Raw genomic sequence first — 15,496 nt, forward strand, 5'->3', positions numbered from 1 at the left:
GGTCACGACCATTCAAGATGGCCGTCGTGACGTCACAATCCAATATGGCGGTCGGCACCTCAGGCACCTCCCCCTGGACCCTGTCCCAGCTCCGGCTATTATAATTATACTACTGTCCATAATTGTGCATGTATTTGTTCAAACCTTTAAAAACCTGTCAAAATATTATTTTTTTTCATTAATATATGCACTGTAAAGAGATCATTTTGTTATGAGTTTTTTAATGTCTCAAAAGTTCATTCAAATAAAACGTACAAAATGCTTTCCAAAATGGCGAAGTAGTACGTAAAATGTATAAAGTATTGTTGAACTGCATACACACACAGCCCTCGTGACGTCACCACCGGGGACGAGTGCGTACAGACTCTTCTGTGCGTCGTGGCGTGTCCGATAAGACCGCAGTTCAAGCAGATACACTGGAGACTCTTACCGACCCGCGCACCGGACAGCTCCATGTCCTGCAGTTGTTGTCACGGCAGTCCGATGGACGATACACGATATGCCCAGTACAATAAATGTATCACAGTTTTTTTAATAATTACCCAGATATATGGGGGAAAACAACACTCCCGTGCTCCAAATTTCTCAAAAAGATTTTATTCGTGTTTGACACCAGATTTAAAAAAATCTAATTAAACAATTTATACATAGCTGTCCGGTGTAAGTCTCTAGTGTATTTTCGTCAAGTATATAACGATACGCATTCCAAATAATAGCACGAATCTCGAAGGTCTGTACTAACAAATGGTTCTGTATGAATGTTGTTATCGGTCGCCATTGGTATCTAAGTACAGGAATTGTTAGTTATGTGAAAAATGCATTTGAGACTGTCGAGCGCAGAAATACCCTATCGCGTTGCAAGTTTCATACAAATTTAATGCTTACTTTATCCAACCCGTTAAAAGGTCAATTAATAAATGCAACAGAATCCTAGTCGTATGTTTTCCTCCATAAATTAAATATATACTTGTGTGTGTGTTCAGGAAAGATAAATGAAGCGAAAAACGCCTTCTTGGTTTTTACAGTTTTTTTCCACTAACAATTCTCTGTCATTTAATTTTCAAAATTTGGCTTATTTAAAGCATCCTATGAAAGTTAATGGAATGCTGGAAATTAATATTGACTGGCAGTTACGATTTTTTTTCTGTGAAACCATTGTCTTTTAGTTTTGAATTTATTTTTGTACATAATTATAACTGTGGTCAAACTTGCTACATACTCTATGGCAGGGGCGCAAATCCGTAGAATCGGGGGGGGGGGGGGGGAAAGAGAATTCTGCGCGCGGGGTTAACTGACACGTCATCTCTTGATACGATGTTTGCATGTTGTATACTGTCTATATTTTGGCCTACATTGCTGTTATAAGTAGAAAACTTTAAAATATACAGAATTTTTTTCCATATTTCCATAAGACATGGATTTGACATCAAACCTGTTTCGCAGTCACGCTTAAGCAAGTGCAGGCAGGCCGCCCTTAGTGAGTGGCTTCTTAGTTCCAGGGAAGCCCGAGCCCCGCTGACCTCCCCAGGATCTAGGCCCCTGCTCTGTTGTATGGGATCAGTAAATCTCTTATGTGTGATCTCTGCCTAAACGAACTGAGTGTTAGTGTTGGCTTGCACAAAACTTGGGATGCCAATTCAGTATTTCACTCATAAATCATCATGGGTGTTTATTGCACATTTAACACTCCCTCATAAACTAAAAGCAATCTCCCATTGCAACCCAAGACTATTTAAAGTTCTACTCAAAAACTATTTATTAGAAAATTAATTTTATACATTAAATGAATATTATAATAATGTTTAGAATAACTTATGATGATTTGTTTGTATATTGATGTATTTAATATTTTTGTTTTTAATTAGTACTAATTTGATGTGATATTATGATTTAATTAATTTGATTGTTTGTATTGTTCATTTTTGTTGACTTTATTGACATGTTCTATATTCTTTTAAGAATCTGTTGAACGAATTTTGGAAATAAATAAATAAAAATAAATACACAAAACAAAATACAAAAAAAAAAAACTTAAAGAACACAGCTGAATTGTCACACAAAATATGAATGAATTTGGTATAAACAACACTCAAATCTATGCGTAAATTGTACTGTACATTTTTGTGTGTCATGTAACGATGTTATTTATATGAAAAATCTCAGTTTAAAATATATTTTTTGCACTTAAATTAATACACGGGAAGGGTTAGTCAATGCTCGGGGCAGCTAGTTAGATACATTGTTTACTAGACCACCATGTATTCACCCAAATAACTAAACTATTCCTTCGCAGTACTTTTGTTTACCACACAATAAAATACTAGAACTCTAATCTTTTTATCCTCATATATAGACGTTATTTCACTGAAAGTGGCATATATGTTCAAATATATATATATATATATATATATATATATATATATATATATATGAGCGAGTCTTTCATTAGTCGCTAGTGGTGTGTAATATCTAACATTGGTAAGGAGAAAATTCACGTGTTCTCATAATACGACACCCTGGCCTCGGACCTGAAATTTAACGTAGAATTATTTAAAATAATGCCGAGCGTATTTTCAACTATATTTCTGGACGCAAATCACACGAGTTTCCGCACCCGCCGCTAGAATTCGCTGCCGGAGCAGTCATGTCGATTTGGAGAGCTAAATTTTAAACTATATAATCAAACGGTTCCGATAAAAGCAAAAAAATACTTGAAAAATTACTAAACCCCGACTTTGGGCCTGATTTTCAACTTGTTAAAATTCATTTAACAGTCTATACTCTAAAGTATACCTTTGGCATTGTGAACTTTGGTTCGCGCCATCCTCCACAGATAGTAGCACCGTGGTAAAACATTTCCGTTCCATGCGATTTCCGTTCATGCGATTTCCGTTCCGTTCACGAAATTACTCCCACCAAATGCCGCATACCGATAGCTAAGATGTTACACATCAAAAACAATATTTAACGGTCTTGTGCAATGATAAAAAACGAAATCTTTAAGAAAAAAAAACACCATCTACAAGTATACCTTCTCTGTGGCTTTGCTCTATTTACCTTTAAATATCATAATATTTTATATTTTAAAATTGCTATCCTATTATTTCTATGTTATATTTTAAAGATCTGTCTACAGTTTTACGTGTTTTGAATTATTTAGGAATTTATTGACTAGTACGACGAACATTCAAAATTTGTAACAATGTTTGATGCTTATTGTAAGCGTGACCTCGGCACTCCGTTTAAATTTGATTGGTTCCTTCACTGACAGTTTGGGAGAAAAAAGTTTAGAATGTTTTTGGCGTATTCCAGGCCCGAGGTGTTTAAAGATGTAAAGACGAAGAAAATTTCACTCCTACAATCTGTAGTAAATACCATTATTTTTCCAATAATCTAATACTGAAAAAAAAAAATTGGAGATTTAATCGATAAAACTGAAAGACTAAACAAATACAGATACTGTTTCCGTGTTGTGAAGTGAAGTTAAAGAGCATTGTAATTTGTATTCCAAAATTTGCAGTCATTGTTTAAAAACATTATTTTTCTGTAATCCATAGCATCACAGAAGGTCAATTTAAAATCTTAAACCATAAAAAGTGGTTATGTCATGAAAATTCTTGAAACCTGTATGGCTTCTCTCGGTTCCTGTCCCTTTCTATAGTCGAAATTTTGAAAGCCATAGAACGTTTAAATTGCTCTGTGCCCACCAACTCCCAACCATATTATTGGATATTCTGTCACCTTAAGCTTTCCTGCGTGACGCGTAATCCAACCTTAACATTTACATTTAAATTTCCTGTCCGGGTAAATATATGTCATTCGGGCTGTCTTTGCCCGGCGGACGTACCAGAACGAGCCACTCGCTGCTCGCCTGATAGTGGAGAAGAAGAGAGGACGGACAAGAAGAAACGATTCGGTTCGGGCGCCGCCTTGAAAAGAAGACAGAATAATCGCTCCGTACGGGAAATCCTAACATTCATTGAAATTGAATCAGGCGCCTGAACAGTTCCGGACGTTTCCGAAGTTCGCCACTCGCTTCGTCGTCGGAACAAAAACATAATGCAGATTAAGCTGGTTTTTAAGATAGGGGAGTTAGTCATGGCGCCAATAGCTGCCGTGGCTGACCAATCGCCCAACATAAAGCACACAATGCGTTGGTAATCCCAGCATGACTAGGCGTAGGTATAGGCTTCTGCCTGAGACGCACCTAGGTCCCTTCCTAACCCAGACCTCTCTTACAAAAATACTCTTAGTTTTAGTTGGGTTAAGAAAGAAACACCATTTTGCAATAATAATACTTTTTTACGATTTCAGAGTATTTTAAATGTCTCTCATCAAACGTAACCTTTTAGTATTAGTTATGAACACCTGGACGTGCGAAAACCTAAATAATAATAATAACAACAAATAAAGATTTAATTTGGGAATTTAAATATAAGTTCCTTAACAATGATTTTACATATTTTGTATACATAAATAACTAACCTAAAATAACAAACATTCAATACAAGTTTTAATCATCTAGACGTGCAAAAACCTATCCATTGGGAAAAAAACTAAATAACTAATTTGTGCGAGAATTATGTTTATGCGACACACCTAACCTAAAAAAAAACCTAGAATGCACGAACGCGGATTGTTGGGACGTCTGATTTCATGTCTTAGGTGATCTCGCCTCCTCCCCCAACTTCCACGACCCACCCCACGATTTCTTTTTCCCTTCGTGTTAGCCAGGCGAGAGTGAGACGTGTGGCCTACGGGAATATTCTGACATGTAGCCGTAATGGAATATATTTCGGAAGGAAGACTGCCATTGAACAGGAAACTTATTTGAGAAGGAAACCGACCCGATTTGGAAGACGTATGGCGTTCCGGAGAAAGTCAAATACACGGAGGCATTAGTCCATGGAGTGGGCACATGAGAAAACTGGTGAGGACACTCCGGTTGTAAATTGGCAGAGACTCACCAAATTTATATTGCTATTCGAAAACATCTCGTCAAAAATATTCCTGCGTAAAATTCGTGGATTTGTATGGTTTATTTTTTTTTTCCTTGTGGGTGCCACGTGAAGAAATAATGGAGCATCGTTCGTCCCAAAGTAGTAAATCCTAAAGTAACTTGTCCTTACATTTGAGGATAAACTGCATCAAGATGCTCTGTGCTCACCAACTATCAAACATATTGTTGGAGGTTCTGTAACCTTAAGCTTTTCTAAGTGACGCGAAATCCAACCTTAACATTTACATCGTAGATAGGGTGCATCAGTGGCGGGCCTCGGGAACCTTACCGGTTTTTGGCCGGGGGGTGGGGGAGAGAGATATGAAATAACCCCCAGATATAAAGGGGGAATGGGAGCTTTAAAACACAATCTTTTAAGCCAACCTAAAACTTAATTTTCGACGATTTTCTAATTAATGTTAAAAATGTTCTATATCCTTCTACTGTTAAATTGCACTTGGGTAGGTTTTTATGAATTCTAAAGATCAAATTTCGGTGAAATTACGTAATTATAGATATAAGTTATAATGAATTTTGAAAGTTTTTCTAACGTGAAACCATTATAACTAAATTGAAATCGATAGGTTTACCATTAATCTCCATAGTGTTTTGACATAAAAGTAGACAGAATAAGTAAAATAAAAATGAAAAGGCCGTCACGGGGCCCTCCAGGTGAGGCAGCCGGCGTACCTCACCTGGAGCCGCCTCTTGGGTGAATTTTTTTTTTACATTCAGTTCAAGGGCAAAATATTTCAATACAAATGACGTGTAATCGAAAAATATCTTCTTAATACAACTCTAACACTGACTGACAGACAACGCACATCTTAAAACGGTGGGACTAGGAGTATGAAATTTTGCATAGGCGTTCCTTGATAAGAATGTCCATTAAAGAATGTTCCAATTTCAATGGTATATTATTACAGTTTAATTTAGACTATTTACAACAAATCATACATCAAATTGAAGGTAAACTTACCTAGTTTTTTTCGTAAAAATGTTACAAATTATCATAATGTGTACTTTTAGTTATACGGCACATATCCAACCTAAAGTCCCATTCTTCCCACACTTTGGTTATCAAGTCCCGAGTAATGGAAGCAATATCCTCTTCAATTCTGTGTCTCAACTCTGGAAAATCATAAGGTAGCGGCGGAACGTAGACACGATCTTTTATAAATCCCCAAAGGAAAAAAAAATCTCATGGCGTTATGTCAGGTGAACGTGGAGGCCAGCGAAAAAGATCTCTGTCGTCTCGACCATTACGACCAGTCCAACAGTCATCTGGCTTTAAAGCATGCAGCATCTGTAACCGGTATAGACTTTAAACGGAATGCACGTTGAACTGAATTTTACGAATCACTCTTAGCAAACTGCAGAACACAAAATGCTTTAGCCTAAGGAGTCGCCATTTTGCGTAGGTGGCGCTGCAAGCGAGAAAACAAAAAAAAATCAGTTATAGTGCATGGGGTTATTTTTAATAGTTTGAGTTACTCTTTAATTATGACTTTGAACGAAATCTCTACAACGCTTACAGTTGATACTTCTAAAATATATAACTGGGACATTCTTTTGTGGACATACACTAAGAAAGGATTATTGAAAATTCATCCCCTTATGGGGTTTAAATAGGGTATGGAATTTTGGAATTTTAAAAATAATTATGGAAATTGGTGTTTAGGCTTCTGTTTATAAATAAAAGTCAGTTGTATCAGAGTGTTCGGTATATTATCAAAAATAGGGATCAAATACTTTCCCATCTAGCACATGACTAGTATTTTTTTTTTCTGTGGGTTCGTGATTGCTTGGAAACCGAAGGAATTGACACATTAAAAAAGATCTCCAGTTTCAGGCGCGTTTTCCCAGCGCGCAGGGACGATTCTCGCGCCGACTATAAACGAGTTCGATCGAGGTGTTCGCCTCGCGAGGACAGGTTGAGAGAGACTGCACCCACTGCGCGGATGACGTATGATTCAATTAAACCCCGTGTCGCTTCCCGGAGGCACGAGCGCGAACACAAAAGGCTTGTGTTTATTGCCGAGTCATTGATCAATACGGGCCCGAGAAACTTTCTATACGCCGGCCTTTCAGCTGTGAAATTTGCCTGGATTACGTGGGGAGGGATTATAAATAGAAAACAATTATTACCACTTTGGCCGGGTTTAATAACTACACAAACAACACAAAAAAAACGTAAGAAACGCCGAAAGTTAAATTACCGCTTTTCAAAATACCCGTATATAAATTACGCAAAACAATAATTCGCCTTGCATACCAGAATTGAAGTGTTTCTAAAACTTGTAAAGTCTCAGACGTTATGTTTTTTTATCTTGGTATACGGCGTTTGGTAGGAGTAATTTCTTGAAAAAGGTACGGAATACGATGAAAGGACGTGTGACACAAAATTGTTGGGTCCACGTGTAGCAACATAAATCCGTATATAGTCACTTTCGTAAACATTAGGGTACATACAAACGTATTGGTGTGCCAAATGAAAGTTTATGATACTGAAACTACTATTTAGTAAACTAAAATAGTCGCAGTAAAATAAATCTGAAGGTTTAAAATACCTAAGAAAATTGGCATTAAAATTATTATAATACCTTTTCTCCTTGCAACATGTCAAGGGGCTTAGTAGTGCGCGCGTGTTAACCTCAAAGAATTTTTTTTTTTACATTTAAATAACATAAAATAATAATAATTGGGTTTTTATGCTTGGGCACCAACAGGTTGTGGCCCTGTTATTAACGTCAGGTGATCGTTATGTAGCTTAATGCAATTTCTTCTAAATTATTTGTTTCGGCTTGCCACTTGGAAATTACGTTTGGCATTCTGCAGTAGGGTAACCATGTCGAGTAGTCTCGTGGTACGTACGGTTTTGTGGTTAAATAATTTTTCAATTCTTTTCTCCCTTTTTTATTGGTAGTAACTGTATCATGCTGTGCCAGTTCTATATTAGTCTGGTCTACGTTAACAAATTAGGCCGTTTGTGGCATAATGTCCTGTATCTATTTGACTCTTTCTCTTTTTGACATTCACAGCTGGCTAGCTTTGTTTTGCGAGAGTCCGATTGCGGGACTTGATAATGTAAAATATAATAGTTTAATGTTATGCTTATAAATTTGTGCAAGTTATGAATGTTACAGTTACAGGGATCAGTATTATACAGTATTATCAGTATTATATCAGAATTATTCAACTATGTATTTTGTGAAAGAAACTATTTGTACCTGTTTATAATGTACCTATTTGCAGTTGAAAGGATAGTAATTAAAGATGACGTAAAGATAAAATTTAACTCTGCTTATACCTACAATAGCACACCTCTAGTAGCCATTCCTAATCCAGCTTAGGACTTTGTCATTTGCTTGAAGGTACATATTTTGTGAGGGTACTTTTTTATAGTTTATCCATGCGTGGGTTGGAGGTTATTTGCTGATCTGCAACAAGTACCCTTCAATGTTAAATCAGCTCACTAAGGATGAGAGTAGTATGTTTTGGTATGTCCGGGGACAGGCTTTAAGGCTGTGGAGCCGATGAGCCGAACCACCATATTGGATTGTGACGTCACTGCAGCCATCTTTAATGACAGTAACATTGAACCTTGACCTTGACCCTTGACCTTGACCCCGGCGGCTATATTGGATCCGCCATATTGGATATACCATCTTTAAATCGAGTGCCCCAATCACTCATGATGAAATTTTCGTCACGGCCGCCATATCGTTTTTTTCTGTTCCGCTGGAGGCCGTCATCTTGGATACCGTTGACTTTGTTTCTGCTGTTTGTTCCTAGAGAGCGCCAGCGTCGCTCTGTCGCATCACATAAGGTCGATGTACCATTACCTACCAGAGCTATTATGGTCCTTATCGACATAATAAATTAAATTTTTTATGCAAAATACATTGGAAGCATTGTGATTCGAATCATCGCAGCTCTGACCTCTAGGTTGGAAAACATACGCCTTTAACCGCACGGCCATCGAGACATTTACCAGACTGAGAATTAAATAAGGTATATATAAAAATAACATGCATGTTCAAACTTTTAATTTTTTTTAAATTTTAAGTAATAATAGCATCACCTATTCGAGACAGAACCGCCATCTTGTATTAAGACATAACTGTTCCAATATTGTTACGGCCGCCATCTTGAAAATCTTTATTTATTATCCGATTTTAATGAAAAAAAGTTCAAAATTCATTAAACAAATACCTTAATATACTGATTGATTAGTTCGATTCCCGTCCTTGGTTCGAAACCTGTAAGAGCAAAAATAAAAAAAACAACAGATCCTTCCTCCATGGAAGCCACCTACAGACTGACATCGCACCACCAATACCAAGGTATATATCGTCGGCTAGTGTGACGTCATGTCCGCCATCTTATCTACGACTGCTGGAGGCCACCATCTTGTTTTAGTCTGCTAGAGTATGCTGACGCCATGTTAGTATAATTTTTTGTTCACCATACCTTTGCCTTGACTGTTTCACTGGACTTTGACCTTGACCTTGAATTTTGACCTTGACCTTGAATTTTGACCTTGACCTTGAAATTTGACTGTGACCTTGACATCCATTTTAGATCCGACATTTTGTGTTCAGTACTCGCTACCAGGAACGATAGTTAGCATATATTACCTGCTAGAGGACATTGCCACCATTTTGTTTTCATCTGCTGAAGGACTCCATCTTGTGTGTGTACTTGTCTGATAGAGTGCATTACCATCATACTTCTTTAAGTTTTACCTGCTAGAGTGCAGTAATCATTTATTATTACTGTGACACCCGCCATCTTATCATTTGGGCGCCATCTTGGTAATTTGTAATTATTTAGTTAGAAATTCGGAAAAAATTCCAAAATTCATTAAATAATTTTGAAATTAATATAATTATTGATTCGATCGGTTCCTGTTCTTGGTTCGATCCCTGGTCGATACAAAAAAAATTAATTTTATGTTTAAAAATATTAACTTCAATATTTCATGTTCAAAATCCTAAAAGAGGCTTAAAATCCTCTACTACCAGCCTTCAGTAAGCCATTATGACCGCCATCTTGAAAATTTGTATTTATTGACCAAGAAATTTGGGAAAACATTCCAAAATCCACCGACTAAATTCGCTCATTAATTTACATATTGAATCGATGGATTCCTGTCCTTGGTTTGATTCTTGAACAGTGTCAAGTGTAACCAAATATTAAATAAATTTTATATTCTGTTTTCCATTACCTTTCGCGGAGTTTATTCATCATTCACTCTACGAAAAACAACTCAAGACAATGTACCTATCCGACGAATTAAATACGTTGCCGATAAGCCTAACATGTAAGTCTAGTTTTTCGATACTTAGAATAACCTCTAAAACGTTCATGTACATAGTCATACATATAGACCAATGGTCTTCGGACCACGAGACCGGGTCATAAACAATGTCAGACGTATATACCAGTCATTTCCGTACCTCACGACCCTCTTCATCGACCGCTAATTATATTCAATTAGACCAACGTATCATGTACTAGAACTCTATCCTTGTTCTACAAATGAGAAGTTAACAAGCAGGCAGAATTTTTTGTAATTTTTTCCATTTTTTAAATATTTATTATAAATTTTTCTGTGAGTTTCTGTTATTATGTAAAACGTGTGATGGTTTTCTCCGTGTGCTCCCGATTATTCTTGTCACTATTATGATGGTTTTCTCCGTGTGCTCCCGTTTATTCTTGTTAAAATTATGATGGTTTTCTCCGTGTGCTCCCGATTATTCTTGTCAATATTTTTATGTTTTTCTTCGTGTGCTCCTGATTATTCCATATTCCAGTGGTTTCTCCAAGTTCTTCTGGTTATTTCTGAGAAACCGATCTCTGCATGAAGGATTGTTTACCTAATGAGATATGCCATTTTATCCAGTCTTAGTACAAGATGGCGGTTCTGTCTCGAATAGGTGATGCTATTATTACTTAAAATTTAAAAAAATTACAAGTTCGAATATGCATGTTATTTTTATATATACCTTATTTAATTCTCAGTCTGGTAAATGTCTCGATGGCCATGCGGTTAAAGGCGTATGTTTTTCAACCTAGAGGTAAGAGCTGCGATGGTTCGAATCACAGTGCTTCCAGATTTGATAAGTTTAATATGTCGGTAAGGACCATAATAGCTCTGGTAGGTAATGGAAAATCGACCTTATGTGATGAGACAAAGCGACGCTGGCACTCTCTAGGAACAAACCGCAGAAACAAAGTCGACGGTATCCAAGATGGCGGCCTCCAGCGGAACAGAAAAAAAGTCAATATTACGGCCGTGACGAAAATTTCATCATGAGTGAGTGGGGCACTCGATTTAAAGATGGCGGATAAAATATGGCGGATCCAATATGGCCGCCGGGGTCAAGGTCAAGGATCAAGGTCACGGTCTTTTAAAAGGGTCGCCGTGACGTCACAATCCAATATGGCGGTTCGGCTCATCGGCTCCACAGCCTTAAAGCCTTTTCCTTGGACATACCAAAATATGCTACTGTTGTGGTAATTATTTACAGACTTATTTCAGTCGTTTAAGCAAAAACAAATATACTAACACATTCTTAATATTATAATGATAATGTGTGTTTTAAAATATTTCAGGTTCATATTTAAGAAATGCCATACAAGTATCACTTATACCGTGTGCAGAACTTTATAGTATTACCTGTTTTGTGAATTTTATTGAGATGGACAGTATTTGAATCTAATTCCATGTCGAAAATCCGGTCCAAAGCCGGGGTGTATTTTTTTTTTTCAAGGTTTTTTTTTTTACTTTTATCAGAGCCGTTTATAAATGATTAAAAATTTTGTTTGTTTCGTGCTGCCATCTGAGGGTGATGGTGGCAAACAACGTTTGCGATTCAGGCAGCGAATTCTAGCGACTGCGCAGAAAGTAAGTGCGTAGAAACGTTGGTATGTACTTGAAAAGTGAATATTTCATTGATCATTATGTTTATCACGCTTGGCATTATTAAAAATAATTCTTCTTTAAATTTCTTGTGTTTGTTTCGTTTTATAATTTTATTTGCAATATGACAAAATGAGAATGAGATCACCTAAATTTGCTTGTTACCGAGGGTAGATGTTTACACATCACTGGCGAGTACTTACAGTCTTGCTTAATTTATATTTATTTTTTTTAAATGTATCGCGTAGTCACTTGTTAAACGTTTTTGACAGTAAACGTTTTGAACAGCAACTACTATTTTAAAATCAAATTATTGATTATTTCCATGTTTTCATGATAAACTTGAACGAAAGTAAGTCCCGGGGAAAAAATAGAAGTTGTAGCGTTGGTGACTGTTGAGACATTTGTGCTTTATAAACAACCGTGATTTTCTTGCGTTAGTTGCGTTCTTGCGTTCCTCGTGTAGTTAATGAACCAGGCCTTACCGGAGAGTATGTTCCCGGCATTGAGGGTCAAAATTATGAATGGTTTTGGTAACGGAAGCACAGCGCTGCGTTATATGTGCAACTCCGCAACGGGAAAACTTTCCTTTGGATTATTTAAATACACAGTTATATATTTGTTATTTGATTATGATGGTTGAAAGCAGAATTCTAAGAAAGTAAATAAGTACAAACAGAACAAAAATTATCTTTTTCTAAACTGTAACAACTTTTTATTTTCAGTAGCGCTTTTTATATGTAAATCAGGTTTCAAAGGAAAAAAATACACCGTACCGGAAATTTAATAGTTATTAAAAAGCTACTTTATGTCATTAAAAATGTTAATGTTTGAGACTTCTATTAATATACTCTAATATATTCTAAAATAAATTTATTTTCTGGAAGATTTAAAAAACTTTCCAGGTCAAAAAATGAGTGGCAACAAAATGCATTTTGAAGTTAGTTTGAGATTGATACTGATTAAATCTTGATTCGTTTTGGTTTCAGGAACTTCACTCTGAAGAGGTCAGCCATTGAGAAATCGTATTCAGAGGTAAGTGGATGTTTGCTGTTTTTAATCAATAAAACTTTAAAGATGTGTAACTTCGGTTTCACTTCAATTTCGAGTGGAATATTGACGGATTATTTTCTGAGCACAAACGATTTCTTCCATCTGTTATTGCTATATACAAACTTGACTGTAACTTCGACTTAATATAATGATCTATTTGAGATGCGAGCACTAAAACTTAATTTATTTTATACAAGCATTGAAAGAGCACATCAATCTATGTTACTTCAGTTATAATCGTTAAAAAAAACAGTCTTTAAGTAGCTTGGTTTCTGGGTTGTACCTGCGTCAAGGCGAATACATCACCTAGGTTTTGGTTGACATTGCAGTCGCCATCATAAGGGTAGAGTTAGGCCTACCTACAGTAGGTCACCTACAGTAGGTAACTCTAACGTCTAACCTGATGATGGCTACTGCAATGTCGACCGAAACGTTGGTGATGATTCACCTTGGACGCAGGTAAAACCCAGAAGCCAAGCAACTTCATACAATGGCCGTGAAAGCCTTCGGTCTTTATTACACCAGTCTAATTCTCCGTGTCTCTCATAACCCTCCTCCCATTGGCGGCCTAGCCTTAAAATTTTACGCAGGTGCTTTGCCCCCAAACATTCCCTAGAAATAGCACCCACGCGTCTGGGTCTGGGACATCGTTCCCAAACTTCCAAAAACTTGGCTCTTCGCCCCTCATTTGGGACTTAACCTCCAATTTCGTCTTCAAACTTCCCCGAAGGGATTTTCGCCTTCTGTTGTGGATATTGCCCCTGAACATCTCCTCGAAATATCTTCACCCCTAAACGCCTGCACGGTTTTTTTTGTATTGATGTGCTCATAGATGAATAAATAATTTTTTTTTACTTAATTGATGTACAGCTAGAGTCATTTAGTTTGGCAGGCATATTGGCACATTCAACAATAAGTATGCAGAAAATTGTTTGGTAATGGACGTGAATATCCTCTCTGATGATTCTGATGTTGATATGGAGTCAGTTCAGCCAGTGGTTGTGAACGATGTTCCGTTTAGCGCGATGGAAATTCATAGAATAACCTCCTGGCGGGTGTACTCCAATACACAGCCTACCCAGATTATACTTTTTTTTTTTTAAATTTTACCTCAATAAGGAGAAATATATACCACGGTATATTTCTAGGAGGATTATTAGTAAACTTATAATGAATTTACATAAATTTTTAGGAAGGTAGAAATCTAAGTTTTTAAGCTACAATTGTTATGACCCCACGGTTTTTTTGGTAGTTAAAAAGTAAACAATTTTTTTTTTAAATTTGACTTGTTTAGATGGACTCACAATGATCCATCTCATCCGTCCGCCCGTCAATCTCGTGACCTGCAGCCAATCAGATGGCCAGGAAAATTCCATTCGTCCTTTCATCAAAACCTTACTATGTGAGGCCGGGCCCCATCAGAGTCCCAACACCCACTGCAAGCATAAACTCTTGTTACCTTTCACAAGGTAAACACTTGCCCAGATGGGGCCTAACCTGCATATTAAAATATAAAAAAAACAAAATCAAAGGGACAAAAACCTATGCTGAAAAATGTAAGGTGGCAGAACATTGACCAAACACACAAAATTATTTCCAATGTTAATCTTTAACATATCATAAATAACTTCCTGTACAAAAATAGTTATATCTGTTATGACTAGATAAATCTCATAAATAACTTCTAATACAAAAATAGTTATATCTTGTGATGGCTAGACATATCTCATAACAATTATTATACTTTACACACAATAAATACTATATCTTTAAATTTAATGCTTTCTTTGGTTCAAGCTCTAGGCTAGAAAAGCCAACATTTATAAGGTACATTAGAATGCTTAATATCTTTACCAATATAAACAAACTATTAATCAACTAATAGGGCAAGGTCTTTGGAGAGCTAAAATCAATTTATTGAAAGCAATATGGCCGCCAAACTAGAAAAAATGCACAGGAGGTGCAGAAAAAGGAACAAGTGCCAATCCACATTATGAGCATCTAAACAACACTTTAAGTTTAAACAGGTGCATCATATTCACACAAAACACAAGTCCAACAGATACTACACAAAAATATGAAAGTTATCATCATCATAAAAAAGTCAAACTCTACTGGCCATTTCATAACAAATAATTACAACACTACTCATACTTAGCCCTCCAAAACACCTTTTCCGCTGTCAATCTCTCTCTCTCTAATGCCTCATGATGTTGATGGTGATGGTCCTGCTGCTCCATGCCTAACTGGTCAAAACCCCGGGCTTATATACCCATTTATCTCCCCCCTTCCCTCCTATTGCCCCTCAAATTCTCTGGTTTAATAAAGATGATTTTGGAATGTTCTAGAAGGCTCTTCATACCAGTTCACATAATAGATAAATAACCAATTTCCGGGATTATTCTTCTTGCTAAATCCGCAGTTGGTAACACTGAATTCGATGTTGTGTAGGAACGAAGTCTCCACTTTTTCTATGGTTTTTGTTTGAAAGTGCACTGTTTTTTGCCGCACACAGC

The 15,496-nt window shown here is 36.6% G+C and overlaps 1 protein-coding gene across 1 annotated transcript in view; it reads left to right on the plus strand.

Annotated features, from left to right (window-relative positions):
- The window catches only part of LOC134540820 (protein nervous wreck), a 303,303-nt gene that overhangs the window by 79,168 nt on the left and 208,639 nt on the right, over positions 1-15,496 (plus strand). Inside the window, exon 3 of the mRNA XM_063383775.1 lies at positions 12,917-12,962. Coding sequence (XP_063239845.1) covers positions 12,917-12,962 — 46 coding nt within the window. The remainder of the gene's footprint in view (positions 1-12,916; positions 12,963-15,496) is intronic.

Source organism: Bacillus rossius, chromosome 1 (assembly GCF_032445375.1).
Source record: "Bacillus rossius redtenbacheri isolate Brsri chromosome 1, Brsri_v3, whole genome shotgun sequence".
Classification (NCBI taxonomy): Eukaryota; Metazoa; Arthropoda; class Insecta; order Phasmatodea; family Bacillidae; genus Bacillus; species Bacillus rossius.